Here is a 21,795-nt window from a genome sequence, read left to right on the forward strand (position 1 = left end):
TTATGAGGTTCTCACTTTTTTCTTTTTTGTCAATCGCCAAATGTTTCAATCATGTAAGTTTCCCTTTTCGGAAATTTACATGAGTTGCGAGAAAACTTTAGCAATAGTTTAGGTTAAAGCTGCATGAAGAGGCAGTATCGATGTTTCAGCATTGTATTCGGTAAAGCTTCTTGCATGTAAAGCTACCTATGGGTGTCCCCATAATCACTGCAGTATCAATGTAGAGATTTTGATATGCATATAATTTACATAACGGAAACACTTTTGAGGTATTAATGCAGTTTAATGTAAAAGGGAAAACAGCACAAATCCATCCAATTGAGGTCTCAGTATGCTAAATTAATGGTAGCAGAAACGTTTTTCTTTCCTTAGCTCATTTAGATAATGGCTGTCTTGAAGTAATTTTGTTTCTCGAAGTTAATGGCTGCTTGCTTCAAGCGTACAGTAGAGAGGATGTTTTGCTTGTGACTAGTCATTTTTTGCTCAAATTGATGTTTCAGCAAATCAATTGAAACACTAAGGATTAAAGAGCTACTTTGAAAGTTGTGTAATTATCCTTTATAGGAAATTACATGATTTTAGTGGTACTTGAAACTTGCTGTCAAAATTCTTTGTTGCCATGTTAAATGCAGAAGAGCCATGAATTTCTAACTGCATCATACGCTTTCTCAGAGAAGCAGAAAGGTTTCCAATTTGCTATCATGAGACACTAACACACACCATACAAAATGTTGCAAGGGTTTCTGAAAACTTGTTAACTGTGATACATTTTATTTATGTAGGTTTCCTGGTAAGTTAAAATGGATAATTAGAGCTGCTTAACTGCAATTGTAAAAGTATCTGCCATCTTTTTGGACTTTTCACTTTGTGCCTTAGGCCGCTAGCTTCTACAGACAATATTGTAGAGGATCAGCTTAACATTCGAGGGGCTACTGTCAGTTCTTTGAGTTCTCGATGTCGAAGGAATAATGTAAATATTTTCATTTCGCAAAAAAAGAGAGATCTACGAAAAAAAAAATATCAGTAGTCATTGCTACAAAAGTAAGTGAGCTCATGGATAATGTACTCGAGTGCATTCGAGGATAGCTTCTACAATCAACCTATTGTGATTGACAATGGTACAAATGTCATAAAAGGAGGGTTTACAGGTGAAACTAAGCCCAGATGCCTCGAGTATTCCATTGTGGGAACCCCAAAATATGACAAAATAATGCAAAGTAATGGAATTGAAAGCGATTCATTCATTGGTAACAAAGCACAGAAGTACAGAGGAATATTAAAGTTACGACATCCTATGTTGCGTGGTGTAGTTCAAAATTGGGATGATATGGAAACAATATGGCAATATGTCTTTGACGATACCCTATACTTGGAAAACCTGAATGAACATCCAATATTGATAACTGAGCCACCACTTAATAATATGGCGAATAGACAAAAGATGTGTGAAGCTCTATTCGAAATATTTGGGTTTCCAGCGGTGTATATATCAGTCTCCCCGGTTTTATCATTATATGCTAGTGGACAGACCACAGGATGTGCTGTGGATTGTGGAGACGGATACTGCACTTCTATTCCGGTCTACAATGGATTTAGTCTAGCATCTTCAGTAAAAAAGATAGATATTGGTGGATGTGACATTACTGAGCAATTACAATTCAGTATACTGAAGAACACTGGATTATTCATGTACTCGAGTAGTGAACGAGAAATCGTTAGGACAATAAAAGAGAAAGTATGTTACATAGCTACAGACTATAATTTAGAGACAGAAAAGTATTTATTCAATGAAGAGAAAATGGCATCACAATTTAAATTACCCGATGGTAAAATGTTAAATATATCACAGGGCAAATATACATCAACTGAAATATTGTTCAGGCCGGAGTTGATAGGCTCCGAATTTGACAGTCTACCGGAAATATGTTACCAATCAATTAAGAAAGTTGATTCTGATTTACGATTGCCACTTTACTCGAATATTGTATTGAGTGGTGGTACTACTATGTGCCCAGGTTTTGGTAGCAGGCTACTGAAAGAATTGCAAACGTTGACAGGGTACGATACAAAGATTAGGATCATAGCACCTCCAGAAAGGAAGTATACATCATGGATTGGTGGATCTATACTGAGTGGACTGTCAACATTTTCTAAGATTTGGGTTACGAAATCAATGTGGGAAGAAGACAATAAAATAATTCATTCAAAAATCATGCATTAAATAGCTCATAAAGATATAATGTTACATAACGAATACCTTCAGAATCAGATACAGTAGTATCTGTCACCGAAATCACCTAAACCTGGAACTAAGTATTTGTCTTCGTTAAGACCTCTGTCAATAGCACCGGTGACGATTTTGACATCTGGGAAAGCCTTGTGGTAGTTATCAATACCTTCTTTACTGCAAATTAAATTCAAGAAAAAGATTCGTTCCGGCTTAACTCCTCTTTTAATTAAGACATCAGTGGCCATAATAGCACTACCACCAGTGGCTAACATCGGGTCTAATAAGAAGACGTATCTGTCAGCAATATCTTCTGGCAACTTCTCATAGAATAATTTAGGTAAAGCAGTTTCTTCATCTCTTTGAATTAGAATCTTACCGATACGGACGGATCTACAACAGTCTCTTAAACCTTGTTCCATAGATTCACCTGCTCTGACAATGGAGACACCACAGATTTTACCTTTGAAGCCAACACCTTTAAAAGTTTCATTTGTGTGAGTTTCAACAGGCCTATCCATTACTGGAAGATGGTTCAAACCTTCTTCGACTAGTAATCTGATGATTCTGTCAGAGTAAAAGATGAAATCCGGTCTAGCGGTTGATCTGTCTCTGATAATTGTGTATAAACCCAATAATTGGTTCGTTTGGGGTAATAGGCATACGTTTCTGAAAGGTTCGGTGGACATGGCTCCCTGCAATGTGGCTTATTTACTTGAAGAAGTACAAAATTGGCAGGTTATTCCAGGCGATGAGGTGGTTTTACTAAATCAAATATATATATATATATATATGTGAGCAGAGCATAAAAAAATTTTTAATTCGGCGATGACCGACAAATAATTAATTTATGCATATAATCGATCAGAATGGTGCGAGGGCTTGAAGAGATGTACTGATTAGTGGACAAAGTATGAAAGGGTCCTAGTGATGAAGTAGGGCGTTACAATTGACGGTTTCTGCTTTTTGCAGGTTTTGCATGGAGCTCTTTGAAGGATGACATTAGCGTTTCGGTAGCAACAGATCGCCTTGAAAGTAATAGATGGCCTTGAGAAAGATTGTCATATGCTACTTCCATGGAGATTGGTGCACTGTTCCTCTTTGTAGCGGAGGCACCTTACGATGAGATTTGATATTTTAATGTCGTAGCCTGCCTCTTAAATTAGCGCTTCCAATAACAAATCTTAAAATAATTACAACTGGAAAATTGCAGTGCATTTTTCAGGAGCCATGTAGAATGTTCTGCCTTGACTGAATACATGAATAGTATGTGCTTACACGGAGCTTCCAAGGTAGGCCAATCGTACCTTTTTCTTTCCTGCCTGATCATTCTCTGAGAATACGATGAATTGGAAATTTCGACATCATCATCTACACTTTCCCTTACCACTTTACATAATTCATCCTACGTACTCTTAGGAAAAAGCACACTTATCATTTATCTTAACATTTAAAATACAAAATTGCTACATGCATACATTTCTATTCCTTGTATAGACCCTACCTACAAATTTGCTTTTGAATGCCAGAGTTTAATCGCTCGTTTGCATGAAAATAACTTCAGAACCTTCCAGAGGACTAATAGAAACTAGAATAGGACCTCTAATAACAGTGAAACCCAATATTCTGGTCCTATCTCTTGAAATCTCGTCATTTGAATCTTTGATGTATTCAACAGTTTCGTCTAAAACCAAGTTCATTAATTGATCATAACCCTTTAAAATACCCATCACTACTCTACCTCCCATCAACTTCACACGCACTTTTGAATCTTTATATTTTGCCAAATCAATAATAGCTTCTCTCTTTGGACTCTCGAACTTTTTCTTTTGTTGTTGCTTCTCTTGATTCTGCTATCACTATAATGTTAGTAAAGAAAACAATTTCACTATACAACACCGAATAGGCTCATCTATTAAATACATACCTGCTCACTCATAGCTCTTGATAGTATGCTTAAGTTCCTGTTCTATTCGAATTGCTACCTGTTTTGTTAACTATTGAAAATGTGTTAAATATTCTTTTTCAATATCAAAATTTCAAAAGCGAAGTGTAGAAAATAATGTGCTAAAAGACTTTAGTTCATCGAGAAGAACAGCTGTAAAATGGTCCACATAACGATAGTATCTGAGTTCTGTTCAACAGAGAAAACCTTTTCAGATGCAATTGAATTAGGTGACTTATGTAATAAGCTGTATCCAATCACGGGCATCGAGGTTAATGATATGAGGTTTGTACTCAAATTTGCCGATGGATCAGAACAGGTAATTTCCAATCCGATGGTTGCTGCACACAAACAACCGTTCTTAGCTGAAAAAAGTGTCAGGGAACTTACTGTAGAGGACACAAATGCTGATTCTATAGTAAATGAATTGAAAAACACAGATAGCGGTAGTTCATCGTTCGAACTTACGGAAGAAGAATACGCCAAAAAGAACGATTCAGTATTACGGTGGAAAAAACAACAAAAGCTAGGCAGATTTAACTCTGAATATAAAGCTAAGATGGATAAAGATAGACGTTTACAGGAACAGAAGCTGAACTCTTTGGAGATCAACCAAAGATGTTCAGTCAAATCTGCTGACCAACCGGAGAGAAGAGGCTGGCTACGGTTTATAGGCAAGATCGCTACGATTAATGAGGAACAGATTTGGTGTGGAATTGAATTCGATGAACCATTAGGTAAAAATAATGGTACTGTGAAAGGTCATGTGTATTTTGGTCCCGTAAAGGATAAATATGGAGCCTTTGTGAAACCCAGTGCTGTTGAAACCGGCTCACAATTCACTCCATTTGAATTAGAAGATTCTGACGATGATGAGCTTTGATGCAACACAGTATTTTCTAAGAAAACTAGCTTCAGTTATGTATATAGTACAGATAATAATAGTAACAATAATAATAATATCATGATAGTAGAGAGAAAATCAGATGTAATTTCTATTACCAATGAACCCTAGTAAGTTATAAACCTTTTTAAGGATGAATTAGTAGCCGAATTCCTGTTCAGATGATGTAGTAACATTTACTTGAATTGTTCTACCATCAACTGAAGCACCGTAAAATAATTGCTTAACTCTTTCTAATTCACGCATAGTTGAGTTTTGCAGATAAACATTTGCTGTAGCTGAGCCAGTTGGTAAATCTCTAACCATAATATTTTTAATTTTGACTCTAGCTAAATTTTGCAGGATGGTTTTCAAACTCTGTTTATCAACACCCACCGCTAGGTTATATATCACTAGGAAATGGTTCTTGGCATCGATGTTTGTGTTTATAACCAAATGATTTTTCTTATTGAAAAATGCACTGAAATTATTATTGCCTTTCGCTATTTTAGTGGAGTTTTTAAGAGCATTAGATCTTTCAAATGAAAAAGCAGGCGGTGATGATCGTGAAATACTAGCATTCCTTTTATTTTTCCTCTTTTGCACAGTTTTGGCAGCTTCCCTAAGTAAGGCACCAACGTCATTTTCACTGACCAATTTACCTTTAACTACTTTGAAACCCTCTTTACCGGTAGACTCAGATGTACCCCATTCAGAAGAACCCCGTCCGGAGGCCCAACTGGTTTCACCGAGTGCGTTAACTGGTTCATTCTTCTTTTCGGCCTTTACTCTAACTTGAGCTTTAGCAATTCTATTCTCTACACTTTTCTTAACATTCTTTGACTTTATCGATTTTGCACTTTTTCTAGCCATGATGAGTGAAACAGATGTAAGTGATCTGGCAGAGAACTAACACCCTTGGGTTCCGAAAATGTCCTCTATATGAAGCTATCAATAATTTGATTGTTTTCTTTTTTTTAGTCCATCTCTTCTCTCGAAAATCAAAAAGTTCGAGAAAATTCCCAAAACGGATGATCCGTAGCACAAAGAAGTTCGAAGTCAAATGAGGAATAGTTCTCGAGGCCAAATTGCTCGAAATTCCAACACCAGTAACTAGCATTTATGGCATTATTACACTGTTGGTCGAAAATGGTAATAACGCACAGGCACTGTCCCATCCACCTGAAAATCCATACGACCTCCTCATGAAACAATTCCCACACCCAGCAACCCTCTCTCTGGGCTGGATTTCTCGAGGAATTCAAGTCTAAGCCAGGAATTGTGAAGTGTTGGTTAGTGAAACAGGCCCAAAGCTTGCCATTTCATTTTTTTTCTCGTTGCTTTTTGGCAGATTCGTGCGCGTTTTCACTGCTCGAAAATCATTTCATTGCTTTTCGAGCTTCGCCAAGTGCGTTATTTTTCCGATTAGCTTGCCTGAAAAGGTAAGTTAATTGAATGGGAATGTAGCAAGCATTATATGTGACGAGTCTGAATGGTCGGGCAGTTCATGACGCAGCGCTATCTAATGCTGGTAATACTGCGGTGAGTGAATCCCGCTATTTTGGTGATTTTCTGGTACCTGTCTTGGGAAAAGAAATGATAGCTATGACGCCTCGACACGAAAAGAAACGTTAGGCGTCCAATGGAACGTCGAAAAAATTACCATATATAAGCTAAATTTATTGATCTTTTCTACTTGAACTTGCACTCGTCTCTGCATAAAAATTTATTCTGTTGTATCTTATAAGACCAAACAAACACACAAATACATCACCTATAAAAAATGAAGTTCTCTAACGCTGTTGTCTTACTTTCCGGTTCTGCTGTCGCTTTCGCTGCTGACGCCATTTCCCAAATTGGTGATGGTCAAATCCAAGCTGCCACTTCTACTGCTACTGCTACTAAGACTGTAGCTGCTGTTTCTCAAATCACTGACGGCCAAGTCCAAGCTACTACCGCCACCGCTTCTTCCTCTTCTTCCTCTTCTTCCACCAAGGCTCAATCTACCGTCGCTGCTGTTTCTCAAATCACCGACGGTCAAGTTCAAGCTACTACCGCCACCGCTTCTTCCTCTTCCTCCTCTTCTTCCACCAAGGCTCAATCCACCGTCGCTGCTGTTTCCCAAATCACCGACGGTCAAGTCCAAGCTACTACCGCTACCAACGGTACCACCACCGCTGGTGTCTCCACTTACGAAGGTGCTGCTATCAAGAATGGTGTCTCCACCGGTGCTTTCGCCGCTTTAGCTGCCATTGCTTTATTGTAATTTATTAACATTCTTTTCTCAGTTGGTTCTTTTTAATTTTTACGTAATAGGTTTTACTCAGGTATATAATAATTAGGCATTTTTTATTGTTTAAATAGAATTATAAATTTTTAGCTTTTCTTTTGGCTACTTGGAGGTAATACGTTCATATAAATACGCATATGCCATGAAGTAATAAGCACAGTCTGGGCATTTCCGTAATTCTATTAAAATGCTCGTGACAATACGACCGGTTAAGGAATCCACCTGGTACCTCTCCTACCACTTGTAAAGTAGGAACTGAACCTTAATATTTCACACATGTTTCTACGTGGTATCATTGAGTTTTTTCATTGTGACACTTACTTTGGATTTTTTCCTTTTTTTTACAATTCCTAAGTGACCTTTCTTGGAGGGCATACTAGGACCCGCTTTTTCACTTGTAATACTACTTTTAGTTGTGTCCGATGCTCGTTGAAACCTTTTCTTCTTCCTTTCAAACTCAGAACCTTTTTCTTCCAGAAACTTACTTAACTCTTCTTCCTTAGCATCTTCCTTCTCTTTGGTCTTCTGAAAAAAATCAAGCTCTTCCTTACTCAACCTATTGAAACCTTCCCGCTCCTTCACAAGGCTCTTGAATTCACGTTGTTTATTGATTGCATTTGCTCGAAGTTGTTCCCTCAGTGATTTCCTATTTCTTCTCTGCCTCTCAGCCTCAAATTTTTCCTGTTCAGCTTGCTCTCTCTCCTTCTGCGTCTTCACATCCGCAATACCTTCTGAAACAAATGTTAAGGGCTTTTTTTCATGGTTGCTGTTGTTCATACTATCCTTACAGCTTCAAATATCTTGCCTCATGTAGATTGTTTAAGGAATGTTTTCATATCGGGTTAATTTTTCAATGCGATGAGATGAGCTTAATAAAAAGTTCTTTACATAACCAAGAAAAAAACATCAGCGGGTTAAGAAATTGATACATATACACAGTTCAATAATGACGATGGGAACGTAATTAAGAATGTGACACAAGCCCAATGCATCAGAATGTATCTTGCAATGACTTCTCCACTAATCTGTTTTCTCACCTTCTTGGTACCAACGAACATGGAGAGAAACGTTCATTTTTGTTCGATATCGTAGTTTGTATTATTATTCAAGAGTCTTCTCCACTTAGAAACAGCAAGTATCTAGCGAAAGCTTTTTGGAGAATATAACTCTTATAACGAATAACAATATTATATTTACAGAACCATCCTACAAAATGTTAGACAAGGTAATAATATTTTTGAAAGACTAGTGATAGAAGAGACAATAGACCATTCCATACAGTTTTATAAAGGAATTTATATTTATATCAATTAAGTCGTGACTCGTAAAAAAATATTTAATGCAGAAGATAGTTGTCATCTTCAAAAATGCGACCAGAGCTTACTATTTCAGATGGCAAAGCTTCGAACTCTGACCAGTTGTTGGAATGAGTGAATAATTTATCTCGTAACTTAGTTTCAAAATTATCATTCAAATAGGAATAACTCATACCGTCAACAATGTTTTGCCCAGATATTTCTTCCAGAATATTACTGTGCTCAAAAGTATAGAAATTATGCGATGCGTTTTGAAGAATAGACAACTCAGTCAACGATAAATCCTCATTGTGCGATTCTATAAAATCTAGTTTTGCTCCTGAAGATGTGGCTATTTTCCTTTTTTTATGTTGCTGCTCCAACGGAATATCGTAACCAGGTCTATTTAAAGCCAAAGAACCTACGACGAAGATATTTTCAGCATTTATCACGTAAGAGGGTTTGAGTTCAATATCTTTCAAATCTACTGACTTATGTTTATTTTTTGTTTCTCTAGGGTAATCAGCTTCTTTTAGCTCGTTAGATTCATTTTTGATGGCTTCATTTTCGTTTTCATCTAGCTGACTGGTAAACAATGGTGCCTGCGATAGAATTATATTTTCGATTTGCTCTAAGGTTTCAATACCCTCCAGATGCTTTGACATATTATTTTCTTGTTCGGTGATATCTTTTAAAACTCTTGGTAATGATGATGCCAAGACCCTAGACTTACGTTTAGCGGGCCTCCCTAGCTTGGGACGTCTCGGTGATGAATCAACTTTAATGGGCGAACTAGAAACACAAGAAGCAATGTTACTATCATCACATGGTGTTACAGAATTTGTTCTTAATGTTAATCTTTGAGAAGATGTATAATTTGATGGAGATCTTCCTCTAATAATCAAAGGAGGCGTTTTCATCTCTTGTAGAGGAACGAACGATTCTCTCTGCCCCATAGATAATGGCAACTCTTCACATTGATCCTTAATTTCTGATGCCTTCAAATCTTGCGTAGCAACTACGGCCCCCAGTATTACGTGCAAACGAAAGTGCTTATTTTGCTGACTTGGCTTTTTAACACTAATGGATGATGCAAACTGAACTCGTTCATAACGTGCAACTTTTTGTATACAATCATTTGGGTAACTATTTAGTATTGAATCTGGATCAAAATTATTTCCATTTTCATCCCTATGAAAATAAAATGTGGAGTCATATTTCTTCATTTTAGTGGTGTTTCTGACATTTGAAGCCTCTCTTATAATCTGATGTTTGGGTAAAGGAGAAGGAATCAAAGGACATAATGCTGGCGTGAATTGTGGGCCTTTATCTCTCTTAGCAGTATGCTGCACCAGATTGATTTCAGTCAATTCATCATCACTTCTTGCTTTTATTTTAATCGCGAAATATTTGATATTCACGGCTCTCGAATTGACATCATTACCTAGTTGTAAATTGAATGATGTATCCAAAAAATCTTCCAAATTATATCCAATAGAGTCAAAAGTAGAAACTAAAGTGAAATAGTTGCGTTTGTAACCGACCCATTCGTCTTCAATATGATCAAAACCCCTATCAATTCTTGGAATAATTTGAAGCTGAATTTCTTCACCACTTTTAAAATCGATAACAGAATGATAGTTCCCAACCATTTCAAACGGGGGACCAACTTTAAATTGCAAAGTGGATCTTGGTGCAATTTTCAATTTTCTTTTGTCAAAATAATTCGACGTGGTTCCATCTTCGTTGATTCTGGTGTGAATTATAGGATCGTTTTCAAAATCTATCTCTGCCAGACTATCCAGATCGTTGTTATTTTTGTGAAGTTCCATGATTGATTATTCTTAGTAAAAATACAACCAATGCAGGCCAGATAGGGAAAAGGCTACTAGTAGTGAAAAGTAACTTCAAGCCACTAATAGTAATATTCAATTCAAATGAATGGACTGCTTGAAAAAATTAAGCGTCACAGATGGTCTTAACGCCAAGATAGTCAATGAAAGAACCAGGAAACCGGCGTTAACAATTCGTAAACGGGATAACCAACAATCAATAGTGGACCTCAAACTAAAATGAACCACCCAGTCGTTTTGTGACACTAAAATATATAATGTTCTATAATTTGTGTCGTTTATTACTTTTCTTTTTCAATCGGTAGCCGCCAGAATTTGGCCAGACGTCGCCAGACCAAAACTGGTTCCTGACGCGTTACCCGCACCGCGATGGTTACCGGGGCAACAAACAATAGTCGTCGATCCATTTGTTTAAAAGACACATTTTCGAGGGTTTTTAGTAATCACGTAGTAGTTGAACAATCTATAAAATATTACGTTGAATGAGAGATAGAGGAAAGAATTGGTTTATAGAAAATGAATGTAAAAAAGTTTTCTTCAAACAAATTTGGGGCGTTTGATTGATAATGCGTAGACGTCTAAATACGTTGTGAATTCGTAAATGATTTCATTCATAAAGAAAGCATGGAGGCCAAAAGTCAACCCGAAGCCCAACCAGACCAACGATTTCGTGGTTTCTGTTGCATCGAAGTCGAAACAGACCACTGTTAGTTTATGAACTATTAATTGTATGGTTGGAATGAATAGAGGAGCATTATACATTGGGAATGGCTGTAAAGTTAAATGATTGACAATTATACGTCCAACAACAAACGCTATAGAGAGACCAACAGAAAGGACAAAGGGGAAGGAAATAAATGCTGGATTGATAAATGATACAATGAAAACTGAGAGAAAATAACAGAAAAATGGAACGACACCCTTATAAGCTTCTTTAATTTGAGAATTCGCGGTTAAAACGATTTTGTTTTGCTTATAATGATCAATTACATTTCTTCTAGCGGATAGTACGTTGAAGAGAAGCCCCACTATACACAGACAAATCACAACATCAGAGATATCGAGTGTGATAAATCCTTCCTTATAAGGAAACTCGAAGACTTTTGTGTGCCAAACAAGCTCTGGACCAAAGACACCGGTAATAATGAATGCAAAACAAACACCAAGAATACCTTCGACAGGTCCTGAAACTTCACTTAAAAATAAGACATGAGTATGATATTCTTCCCATGTACTAAAGTAGAAGTTACAGAGTAGGGCAAATTGACTGATCAATAGTTTGAAGGTATAACCACTTGATATGACCGAGCCAAAGATAAAAAGGGTTAATGTGGTGTTAATCGAATCAATGCTATGATCGAATAATTCTCCCAATGGGCCTGATTGACCTATTCTCCTGGCATGGACACCGTCACACCCGTCAAATGTTTGATACATGAATAAACCAAGTGCATATGAAAAATAGGTCCAGCGAGGGGTTTCTTTAGTCAAGGTTGGATCAAGCTTCAACGCAATCAGGAGGTTGAAGATGATGAAACCCAGACCAGAGAGTGTAATAAGATTTGGTGCCATCCATTTTGGGAAAATATCAGCAAACCTGCTCCAATATGGCTTCAAAAAGTACTTGGATATCACTGATCGATCCTCACTTTGATACCTGTAAAAACGAAGAAATAGGAATACTGTTAGTATTTCATATTGCACGATGACTTCAGAAATTTTCTCGGTCTATATGGGGCAAAATCTCATTCTATACATACTTGTAATATTTCAAATTATCGACTGATCCTTCTGGAAGAAAAAAACCCATAGCAGAAGATGTTCATACACTTTGATCAATCAAATTAACCGTTGTATTTCTCGACAATTAGTCTTCTAAAACGTTTGCTTTGATCTATGTTATATCGCGAAAAAAATGCAAAGAAAAAACAAATTTTCACATGGTAACGGCATCGCAAAACTAACAGTATGAGCTCAAGTTAGCAGAATATGTTTATGGAAACGTAGATGTAAATATATATATATAGGGTGTGTACGTAGATGAAAGAGGTAGTAGTGTCGATATTACTCATTTACAGGTGGACAGCATTTTCGAGACAACGCTCAACAGTTGCTCATTTTCACAGGCTGCAGCTACTCTTTCTTTGTCGTTAAGTTGTTTATTCACTTGGTTTTCACTATTGTGTGTACCTTCCTTTAAAAGAATGGTTATTCTGAATCTGGGAGGTAAAGCCCTTTCAAGTCTGACTCTTATTCCAAGACCGATCAGAGTGGCAAGAGAACAATGTGTAATAGTTGGTGTGATTCTTATGACAATTTCAGCCATATTCTTGGGATTCCCATCATCGCGGACCTGAATATCATCCAGATTAACAATAGACAACTGTCCCAAACTTAAAGGATGCTCGGGATCCTGAATATGTGCGGTTAAATCGTAGATTTCCTGTGTATCAACTGGATCCACCTCCTCATCATCCTCTTCATATCCTTCACTAGCTGCTTCATCACTAGATTCTTCTGTAGATTCATCCGAAACCAACTCCGGTGGGGAGTTCAATGACAGCAGCTTATCTAGTTGTTCAATATTTTGTAAAAGTTGAGATTTAACAGAGTGATCAATCCTTAATAACAGCTTCTTTCTATGTAAAGTTTCCTTACTTGCAAAGCCTGCTAATAGTTCCTCACTTCCATCTCCTTGTCTTGAAGGAAGTTGGTCGTCATCTAGGACATCTGGACTATCGTTAATATATTCTGACATGGTTTGTGCTTCTGCTTCATTGTTCTTTAAAAGTAGAATGCAATTCAAATGATGAACTGGACTATTTTCTCATATATTTTACCGATGGATTAATAATACGCTAATTTGATTTCCATGGTGCGCCCGAAAAAGAAAAGCGGAAAACTTCCCTTCTATAAATGCAATAAATGAGATTAAACATAAGAGAGTACATATTATACAACGTGGGGTGTTCATAATGACTTATATTCATGCAGCTAAGATACTTTCTGCCTCTTTCAAAACCTCTTCAGGAAATCCAGCTAATTGTGCAACCTTGGTAGCGTCAGACTTTGCACTGATTCCGGGCCTTAATTTGTAATTGTAGGAAAACTTGGTATCGTCAATCTCAAAAATACCACTCTGATAAAAGGCGACTTTATCATGTAATTGTTTTTCATTTTTCGCCTTAATTATATTATTTAGTTCTTCACCAAAATGAGTTGCGAAGAGAGACTTACATTGGTTATGTTCTATCAAATATTTCAACGTCGCAAACGCAATACTAACACCTTCTTTACCGCTTGTACCGCGCCCAATCTCATCGAGAATTGCTAACGATCTATTCGTGGCACCATGCAAAATGAATGACGTTTCTATCATTTCTACCATGAAGGTACTCATTTCATTATAAAGATCATCCGCGGAGCCAATTCTACTAAAGATCTTGTCCACCAAACCGATATGGGCACTACTACAAGGAACAAAACAACCAATTTGTGCTAAAATTACAATAATGGCATTTTGTCTGAGAAATGTGGACTTACCACCCATATTTGGACCAGTTATTACCCAAAGATTGCCACCTTTCAATTCACAGTCATTGTCGACAAATTTCTCAAGAGATTTCATGGATAAACTTTCTTCAACCATAAGGTGACGACCTCCATCAATTTTCAATATTGTGCTATTATCAACTTTTGGACACACCAAATCTTTCTCAGTCGCCAATATTGCGAAGGAAGAAATTGTATCAAGGTATCCTAAAGTAGCATTAATATCTCTAATTTCACTACTCTTTTGAACAAATTTGTCTTTAAAAGAATTAATGATATCTACCTCCTCCTTTTTAATATGTAACTGTGCCAGTTCTAATTGATATGATAGTTCTGTCCATTCTTTACTCGATAACCATCTGGTCTGTGATGATTGCTGGATGATCCTGAGAGACTGATCTTTAATATATTTCCCCTCTTTGATGAAATCATTTATTTTGGTTAAGCTTATACTAGAACCTACTACGTGAATAGCATATTCATTGTTTTGTCTTTGCTTTAAACTTACTTTTTTAGCACCAAACTTATCTATAAAAAGATCTTGAAAGTGACGCTCCAGCTTTTCCTTTTGCAATAGCAAATTTTCGTACTCTTGGTGACATTTTTGTAAAGATGCATGATACGAAGGATTGACAATATAGCCAGCAGCGACTTTAGTAGAAGAATAAGTAGAGGCGGCTTCATCCAATAGGCCATTTCCAATATTCATATCTGTGATAAGTTCCAAAGTCTCCATTTCATTCATCAAAACCAGGTCCTCATTTAAAGAAGCCAGCACATCATCGACCAACGCTCGATCAAAACTTAGCTTTTCTTTAAGATTTAGAAATAAAGGTTTTACTGATTTCTGACATTCTTTCAGTGTCGATTCTAATAAATCACTGATTGCTAAGGCTGCCTTCAGAGATTGAGAAATCTGAACTAGCTCCAAGGCATCACCTCTACCAAAACTAAATTTTTGTAATATCCTTGATAGATCATGAATTTTTTTAAGTTGTAGTACCAATAACCTAGTAACTTCTGTATTTTTCTTGAAAAAAAGCACCATTTTCTGGCGATTTTTTATCTCAGCCAAATTAAGGGATGGAGCAGAAAGCCACTGGTTCAATAATCTCGTTCCAACAGGCGTAACTGTCCTCCTTATATTGGAAAGAAGGGAGCCCTTTTTACTGTTATTCATTACTGTGGAGTGCAGTTCCAGTGCTGCGTTAGTCCGTGAATCAATTTGCATAATTGAAGTGGTGAGTTGTCTTTCAGGCAGCTGGAAATTTATTGAGAAGTTAGGCAAGTGATCGTCAACGTAAGTCAATGTATTCCTCAAGGCTGCAACTTCTTTTTGAGTAAACGATTGAAGTTTATACTTTAATTGTGCCTTGGCAGGATCTTCTCGCCCAGAGGCAAATAATTTGTAGAATGAGTCCATAGTCCTATATTGTGACGGCATAGTCTGGAATTTAATGAAATATTTTTTTAATTCAACGAGCTCGGGATACCAGTTACCTGATTCAATAGAATGGGGGATCAAGCTAGCATCTAGCAGTATCTCTTTAGGTTGTATTCTAGTTATAGCTGATACCAAGTCCTTCAAATATACTTGTTGAACAAATAACTCACCTGTTGAGAGGTCACACCAGCATAATCCAACTTTCAAATTTGAGTCTGCTAATTTATTTATACAGTTTTCTGGAAAATCTATTGTCAGTAAGTAGGAATTCTCTTTAAAATTTTCGAACGCTTCATCTATAAATGTACCTGGTGTTACAATTCTTGTAACCCTTCTTAAAAATTTGCTTGGATCATTGTCCGGAACCTGCTCATTTTTAAATTGATCTGCAATGGTCACACTATATCCAAAGTGGTTAACCAAAACCTTCAAGTGTCGGTTAAGTTGCTGAATTGGGAACCCTGCGAAGGGAACCTTTCCATGGTTATAAGTTTTACTAGTTAGCGATATATTCAATTTTGGGGCATATTTTGTCGCATGCTCAAAGTACAATTCATAGAAAGAACCCATCTGTGTCAAAACAACATTGTCTTGATAAGTGTCCATAAGCTTTCTTACTTGTCTTAATGATGGAGGTAATGCCAAAGTCTTATCCTGCAATTCACTTGCATCTTTTTCAATGGTGCCTATCGGGAGTACGTCAGTCTCAATCTTCAATGACTGCACTTTCTGCATGTCGTTTAGGGAAAGCTTCAATGTTGTGACTTCTGGCGAAGTAGTTGAACATGCAGCTACGTGATTCAAACGGATCAAAAAGCTTGGTATTGATTTCTGCACTGTTCGATATAATATCATTTGTGGTTCTTACGGCTTGTCATTCACTTTATAAATCAGTTAGCATAGCACCAATACAAAATTTCCTATCTTTAAACCAAAACTTGAATATAATATGTTAATATAATATGTTGAGATAATACTGCAGCAACTATTTTACATAAACGTGACATATTTGGATCATACTTTTGTCCATTGTAAAATTTCATGCTTCCTTTCGCGTTACATTGCATCGCGTAGACAGAAAGTTTGATAAATTTTAATTTAAAATTATATAAATAAAGTTATGCAGTGATACTATGTATATCTAATAAGTATATATAGACGTGTTTTATTAAGAAAAGTAGTAGCAACCCCAACTAATTCAAAAACCCTTTACAGTTTGGAGCACCACAGAGGCATGGCAATCTTTCTTCATCATCCTGTTCTCGTTCAAACTTGTAATCGTACGTCAATTCTTCATTTTTGGCAATATCTCTTAACGCGTAAATGACAATTCTTCTCTTACCACCAACTTTGATAATCTTGGCAGTACAACTTGGATCACAGCAATGGTTGATGAATCTGGCAATGCCTCCCTTTTTGGTGGCGTCAATCACATTGTTTTCGTCAACCCTGAATAGATAACTCGACCCTATACCGTTCTTAAGATATCTTTTTTCTCTCATTTCTGCTACTGGTTGCCTAATTCTTTCACCAACATATTCAATGATCATTTCTTTGGCAGCAATTGGCTCCAGGGCATACAACCCCCAATTATGAATGGCAGATCTGGCAAAAGTGACAGGCTTCTTACGCTTGTTAAGTTGGTTTAAACTCAAAAGTTCGGATTCTGACCCAATAGCAGCCTTCTGTGCTTCAATATCTTGTTGAAATCTTCTATTAATGGCTCTATTATCTCTGGAAGAGGAAATTTCTTGAACAACAGAAACGTTCTCACTTGACTCAGATTGTAAGGATTCCTCCACCTTCGTATTATTATTGGACGGGGTACTGGAACGTTCATCTGTTGCTTCATCATGATGGTGGACAGTATTCAAAGGTTGGTGAATTCTACGACGATGTGGTAGATATGATACTTTGAGATTGTCGGGAACTTTTTTGAACCCTTCTGCTTTGAATGATAGGTTATTATTCAGTAGTAAACCAGCGTCAAAACTGACTCCCTCATTTAACTTAAATTGCCATTCCTTTGTTTGTCTCACATTCGTTTGCTTTTCACGGAGCTTCCAGATTCTGTACTCTAACAATCCATTGCTGTGAGTGGCAGGTTTGAAATCACTTTCAGGTTTTGTTCCAGCCTCAGTTTTAATAGATGGACCGATCGTTTTAGTATCATGGGTCATATTACAAAGCTTCTGTAATATCAACATATCTTCATCGTCCTTCACGTATTCTTGTAGATCCGCAATGCCATAAAAATCAGGCTCTGATGGCTCTTTATAGATTGGTTCTGGTAGTATCGAACAGCTCGGTCTATATTTTTCATTAATCAAAGAGGCCTCAGCAATCCTTTCATATGTTTCAACCTGTAATTTCTCATTAGCTTCTTCATTAACGAATTCTGGTGTAGTGAGTTCTGATTCCATCTTAATCTTCTTATCTTCATGCTCATCACCCATGAAATCCTCTTCTTCTTCCTCTTCTTCTGAAGACATCACATCGCTCTCTTCTTCCTCCTCTGAACCACGAGATGGTGACACGATAGAATCGGTCGCAGGTGATTGCTCTTTAGAGGTCGAATCTTCATTTAACAAGTGGGCCATCGGTTCTAGTCCGAGCTTCTTCTTCTTTCTTTTTGATTCTCGCAAGAGGTCATAAGAATCTTCACGTTCATCTATATCATCATCATTATCGGAATATTTTTTCAATTTTCTCTTTGGCTTAGACTTTTTCAAGTAACCGCCATATAGCTTAAAGATATCCAAGTCCCTATTAGTTATTTCATCTGCCTTTTTACTTCTTTCGGTTGCTCTTCTTTCTTCTTCAGCCTTTTGTTTTTCTACATCTCTAACTTTCTTCTTTTCCAATAATTCAGGGAAGTTTGATGAATTTAGTGTATCAAAAATAGTAGGACCGACTATACGTTTTCGTATATCTGTGTGCAAAGCCTTTTCCAAGTCTTTTATGATATATTTGGCAGCAGCCTCAATCAGATCAGCTTTATTCTGATAGATAATTGGTGTTTGTTTTGCAAAAGTAGAATTGCCGTTTGCATTAGACGATTTTCTGTCAATCCTAGTGGCATCACCGAAACGAGAAATTTTCCTACTCATTGGTGAGTAAATGAAGACGAATTTAATCACAATAGGTATCCTTCTACTACGAGAAATTAGAGTGAGTTTAGATGATTCATTATGAATACATCTTTTTGCCTCTTCAATATCGTTAAAGACAATATAAATACCAGAAATGTGATCGACGAAGCGGGCGTAGCTATAATTTCTTAATTTATACCTGAAATCTTCCACGCGAAACCCATGTAATGAAGTAAACACCTTGGAAACAAATAGACAGGGTCTATTGTTAATTAGTCTGAGTAAATCTTGTGGTATTTTCCTATCCTGAGGATTATTAAATTTCAAAAATTGTTCATCGACGCCTTCATTATTTAAAGATATCTTCTCATCTTTATCCTTTTCAACTCTGTTATTGGTTATTTTTTCTTGTTGCTTCAATTTATTTACCTTTGATAGATTTTCGTCGACAATCTTTTGTTTAATCTTTTCAACTTCATTATTTTTGTTTAATGATATATTAAAACTGGATCCTAGGATGAAACAATTTTTGCCATTATCATGAGATTTAAATGCATCATATGCACTCTTAGATGCCACATTAATATTTGATGATAAACTCGTATACTTGATTAGATATAAATGTAAGGGTAATGCATTGTTGGGGTCATCGAATGATTCGAAATGTGAAATTTCACCATATTTTTTAAAATAATTTTTGATTGAAATATCCTGGAGATTCATTATATTAAGATTAACGCTATTTGGAGCTGGATAAACCACAATCTCACATGGAGGTGGGGGTCCGACAGAATATTTGTCATATGAAATTCTCGGTAATGAGTTGACTTTTAGCCTCAACTTTCTATATTGAGTTCCTTTACACGGTAAAGATTTATTTCGAGGATCGATAGCAAGTTCGTTGGGCAATCTTTCCTTCAATTTTGATCGAAGTTGACCTGCATATTGTTCTTGGATGATCACGAATCCATTCTTGGGAAATTCATTAGCATGATTCCAAGACTTCATTTCCTTCTTATGAAGTAATGATCGCGTAACTAAGTCCACATAATGATATTTTGATGTGAATATTTCATCTGAGTACTTTGTTACAGGTTTTGGACGTCCCGAAATCATAGCAGCATCGGCATTTGAATACCTAGATTTGCTACCAGTGCTACTATTGGAATCACTCCTCTGGGATGAATGATGACGTTGATAAACACCTCTATCAGAACGAGAATGATAAGTGGGCACATCATGATGAGAAGCTGAAGAACCGGAAGCATATCTTCTCTCGCTGTGATAGCCTTGTGCATATGTAGAATTATTTACAGGATTGCCATTATTAGCATACCTTGAAGTGTGACGATTATTTGCAGATTGATATCTGCTTTCAGGATGGTTAGAAGCTTTATTATTCTGTGAAGGATGGCCACGGTACGGATTTGAACCACTGTAGCGATGAGGAGGCGGAGGTGCTCCCGAAGAAGCCCCATAGGGCCGCCTATAGTAACCTGACATACCTTTGTATCTAACAATAGTATATAAAGTCTTTGTAAGTAGTAGCTCCTTTGGATAGTGACTTCGATGGTTGAAAGATGACCTTGCTGTTATTTGATACAATTTATGTTTATATGAATTCTTTGCTTGGCTTTCCAAAAAAATGTGGGAAGAGCGCGTCTGGTCGATACGTTCACCCAGAAACCACATACTAATATGTAAAAAACTACATTTACTGGTGTATTTCACAGTTAGAAAGGCCAACTAAGAGAAGAATAAGCATTGTTGAGGGATTCCTTAATGTAGAAGGTACTGCCAATGCATTGAGAGTCAAATACTGTTATTGGTTTGTCATAGAACCTTCAAATACATCAAAGCGTTCGTTATACATGAAAAAAAAACAACCCAATATATGCTGAATGAAGAAACATTTTACTGAGTTGGCAAGAGTATAAGCCACAATTAGCTCGAATTTCGGCGATGTCCTCGAAGCAGTTGCAGAGAAGTATACTGGATGTGCTAGCATTGGAAACCAATGATGACCAGGAGTGGACGAAGGGCTATTTGAAGAAGTTACTGTCAACAACGTCAGTGCTTTACAATACATCAGCTAATAAAGTTATGTTGAAAAATGACGAGGAAGTTGCAAGGGCCCATATCTGTTCGTATATTGCATGTGAGAGGTTGGCGGAGAAACATGTTCCAGATTTACAATTCTATATGGATAGAATACCGTTAGAGCCTAAGAAAATACGAAATTTGATCCAGGTCTTCAAACAGAATTTATTGCAGATGTCTCCAGTGAAAAATCTCTCATGGACTCCAAGTCCTAAAAAGCAGACCATATCACCTTTGAAAGGTCATGATAGTTTCTCTTCTAGAGATCCAAATGAGTTAAGAAATGAACTGTTCAGTCCGTTGAAGAATAAAAGTTTGTCGCCAAGTAAATTAAAAACACCTCTGCCGTCTGTCCAGCTCTTTGAAAGGTCTGAAAGTGAAAGCCCCACCAAGACTAGAAGAAGGCTGGTTTTCGAAAAGGATGATGATAATGAGGAGGAAGATGCAAGTGCTGTAGTGCAAAGTTCACAGTCTCCAAAGAAAACTGTGATATCTGAATCTTCCGTTGATAACCAGGCTGACGAAGTACTAGAAGACGAGGTAGAACCATTGCATGCGAAAAAACGTAAAGTTGTGTCAGGTAGTAATGTGTCTAAGGCCAGAGGTAGTTTCCTCTTGAGGAAATATTATAAAGTCACGCCACAGGAGGTTATAAGTTTATGCAACGATTTCCAGATTCCAAAAGATGTCGCTTATAATATTCTACATGAGTACCTATCACATGTAAACTTTTTAGTATGTCCATGGCAACTGGTTTGTGGATTGGTATTAAATTGTATTTTTATAGTCTTCAATGAACGAAGACGGAAGGATCCCAGGATAGATCTATGGATTATGCAAAAGATGGCAGGTCAAATGCATTGTGGCGAAATCGAAGACTTGACTAAATGTGTCAATATTGTTAAAGAATTTTTAGTGGGACAAGCATGGTTCAAAGAGTTGCAAATTAAACATAATTTTTTTGATGGCAAAAATTATGATGAAATAATCTCTACTAAACTTGGATCAATGCTGCAGCCTAATAATATTTTAGTATCCGACGAACAATTTGACAATTGGAAACAAAGAGTAGAACAGGATTTGTCTTTAAGATATGATAAACCTGGTAATTGAA

General features: G+C 36.8%; 13 protein-coding genes across 13 annotated transcripts; 4 read left to right on the forward strand and 9 right to left on the reverse strand.

The window, feature by feature from the left end:
• Positions 1-1,060: 1,060 nt before the first annotated feature.
• On the forward strand, positions 1,061-2,221 carry ARP1 (actin-related protein 1; the record flags this gene model as incomplete). Its single annotated transcript, XM_003957742.1, has 1 exon — positions 1,061-2,221. One exon carries the CDS (start codon positions 1,061-1,063, stop codon positions 2,219-2,221), a length of 1,161 nt encoding a protein of 386 aa, XP_003957791.1.
• A 44-nt stretch (positions 2,222-2,265) lies between these two features.
• Positions 2,266-2,916, reverse strand: FUR1 (uracil phosphoribosyltransferase; the record flags this gene model as incomplete). Its single annotated transcript, XM_003957743.1, has 1 exon — positions 2,266-2,916. The coding sequence occupies one exon, from the start codon at positions 2,914-2,916 to the stop codon at positions 2,266-2,268; it is 651 nt and encodes a 216-aa protein (XP_003957792.1).
• Positions 2,917-3,759: 843 nt separating this feature from the next.
• LSM7 (Sm-like protein LSM7) lies at positions 3,760-4,166 on the reverse strand (the record flags this gene model as incomplete). Its single annotated transcript, XM_003957744.1, has 2 exons — positions 3,760-4,080; positions 4,155-4,166. 2 exons carry the CDS (start codon positions 4,164-4,166, stop codon positions 3,760-3,762), a joined length of 333 nt encoding a protein of 110 aa, XP_003957793.1.
• A 166-nt stretch (positions 4,167-4,332) lies between these two features.
• Positions 4,333-5,055, forward strand: ALF1 (Alf1p; the record flags this gene model as incomplete). The annotated part of the gene is made up of 1 exon (XM_003957745.1): positions 4,333-5,055. One exon carries the CDS (start codon positions 4,333-4,335, stop codon positions 5,053-5,055), a length of 723 nt encoding a protein of 240 aa, XP_003957794.1.
• Positions 5,056-5,214: 159 nt separating this feature from the next.
• KAFR0F00630 (uncharacterized protein) lies at positions 5,215-5,928 on the reverse strand (the record flags this gene model as incomplete). Its single annotated transcript, XM_003957746.1, has 1 exon — positions 5,215-5,928. The coding sequence occupies one exon, from the start codon at positions 5,926-5,928 to the stop codon at positions 5,215-5,217; it is 714 nt and encodes a 237-aa protein (XP_003957795.1).
• A 910-nt stretch (positions 5,929-6,838) lies between these two features.
• On the forward strand, positions 6,839-7,321 carry ANS1 (Ans1p; the record flags this gene model as incomplete). Its single annotated transcript, XM_003957747.1, has 1 exon — positions 6,839-7,321. One exon carries the CDS (start codon positions 6,839-6,841, stop codon positions 7,319-7,321), a length of 483 nt encoding a protein of 160 aa, XP_003957796.1.
• Positions 7,322-7,627: 306 nt separating this feature from the next.
• FYV6 (Fyv6p) lies at positions 7,628-8,122 on the reverse strand (the record flags this gene model as incomplete). The annotated part of the gene is made up of 1 exon (XM_003957748.1): positions 7,628-8,122. The coding sequence occupies one exon, from the start codon at positions 8,120-8,122 to the stop codon at positions 7,628-7,630; it is 495 nt and encodes a 164-aa protein (XP_003957797.1).
• A 559-nt stretch (positions 8,123-8,681) lies between these two features.
• NDT80 (transcription factor NDT80) lies at positions 8,682-10,472 on the reverse strand (the record flags this gene model as incomplete). Its single annotated transcript, XM_003957749.1, has 1 exon — positions 8,682-10,472. One exon carries the CDS (start codon positions 10,470-10,472, stop codon positions 8,682-8,684), a length of 1,791 nt encoding a protein of 596 aa, XP_003957798.1.
• Positions 10,473-11,030: 558 nt separating this feature from the next.
• Positions 11,031-12,303, reverse strand: EPT1 (bifunctional diacylglycerol cholinephosphotransferase/ethanolaminephosphotransferase; the record flags this gene model as incomplete). Its single annotated transcript, XM_003957750.1, has 2 exons — positions 11,031-12,150; positions 12,254-12,303. The coding sequence occupies 2 exons, from the start codon at positions 12,301-12,303 to the stop codon at positions 11,031-11,033; spliced, it is 1,170 nt and encodes a 389-aa protein (XP_003957799.1).
• Positions 12,304-12,561: 258 nt separating this feature from the next.
• On the reverse strand, positions 12,562-13,251 carry CIA2 (iron-sulfur cluster assembly protein CIA2; the record flags this gene model as incomplete). The annotated part of the gene is made up of 1 exon (XM_003957751.1): positions 12,562-13,251. The coding sequence occupies one exon, from the start codon at positions 13,249-13,251 to the stop codon at positions 12,562-12,564; it is 690 nt and encodes a 229-aa protein (XP_003957800.1).
• A 228-nt stretch (positions 13,252-13,479) lies between these two features.
• MSH1 (mismatch repair ATPase MSH1) lies at positions 13,480-16,344 on the reverse strand (the record flags this gene model as incomplete). The annotated part of the gene is made up of 1 exon (XM_003957752.1): positions 13,480-16,344. The coding sequence occupies one exon, from the start codon at positions 16,342-16,344 to the stop codon at positions 13,480-13,482; it is 2,865 nt and encodes a 954-aa protein (XP_003957801.1).
• A 338-nt stretch (positions 16,345-16,682) lies between these two features.
• Positions 16,683-20,084, reverse strand: SET1 (histone methyltransferase SET1; the record flags this gene model as incomplete). Its single annotated transcript, XM_003957753.1, has 1 exon — positions 16,683-20,084. One exon carries the CDS (start codon positions 20,082-20,084, stop codon positions 16,683-16,685), a length of 3,402 nt encoding a protein of 1,133 aa, XP_003957802.1.
• A 459-nt stretch (positions 20,085-20,543) lies between these two features.
• Positions 20,544-21,794, forward strand: ORC6 (origin recognition complex subunit 6; the record flags this gene model as incomplete). Its single annotated transcript, XM_003957754.1, has 1 exon — positions 20,544-21,794. One exon carries the CDS (start codon positions 20,544-20,546, stop codon positions 21,792-21,794), a length of 1,251 nt encoding a protein of 416 aa, XP_003957803.1.
• Position 21,795: the final 1 nt, after the last annotated feature.

The sequence above is a fragment of the Kazachstania africana genome, chromosome 6 (genome assembly GCF_000304475.1).
Source record: "Kazachstania africana CBS 2517 chromosome 6, complete genome".
Lineage (NCBI taxonomy): Eukaryota > Fungi > Ascomycota > Saccharomycetes > Saccharomycetales > Saccharomycetaceae > Kazachstania > Kazachstania africana.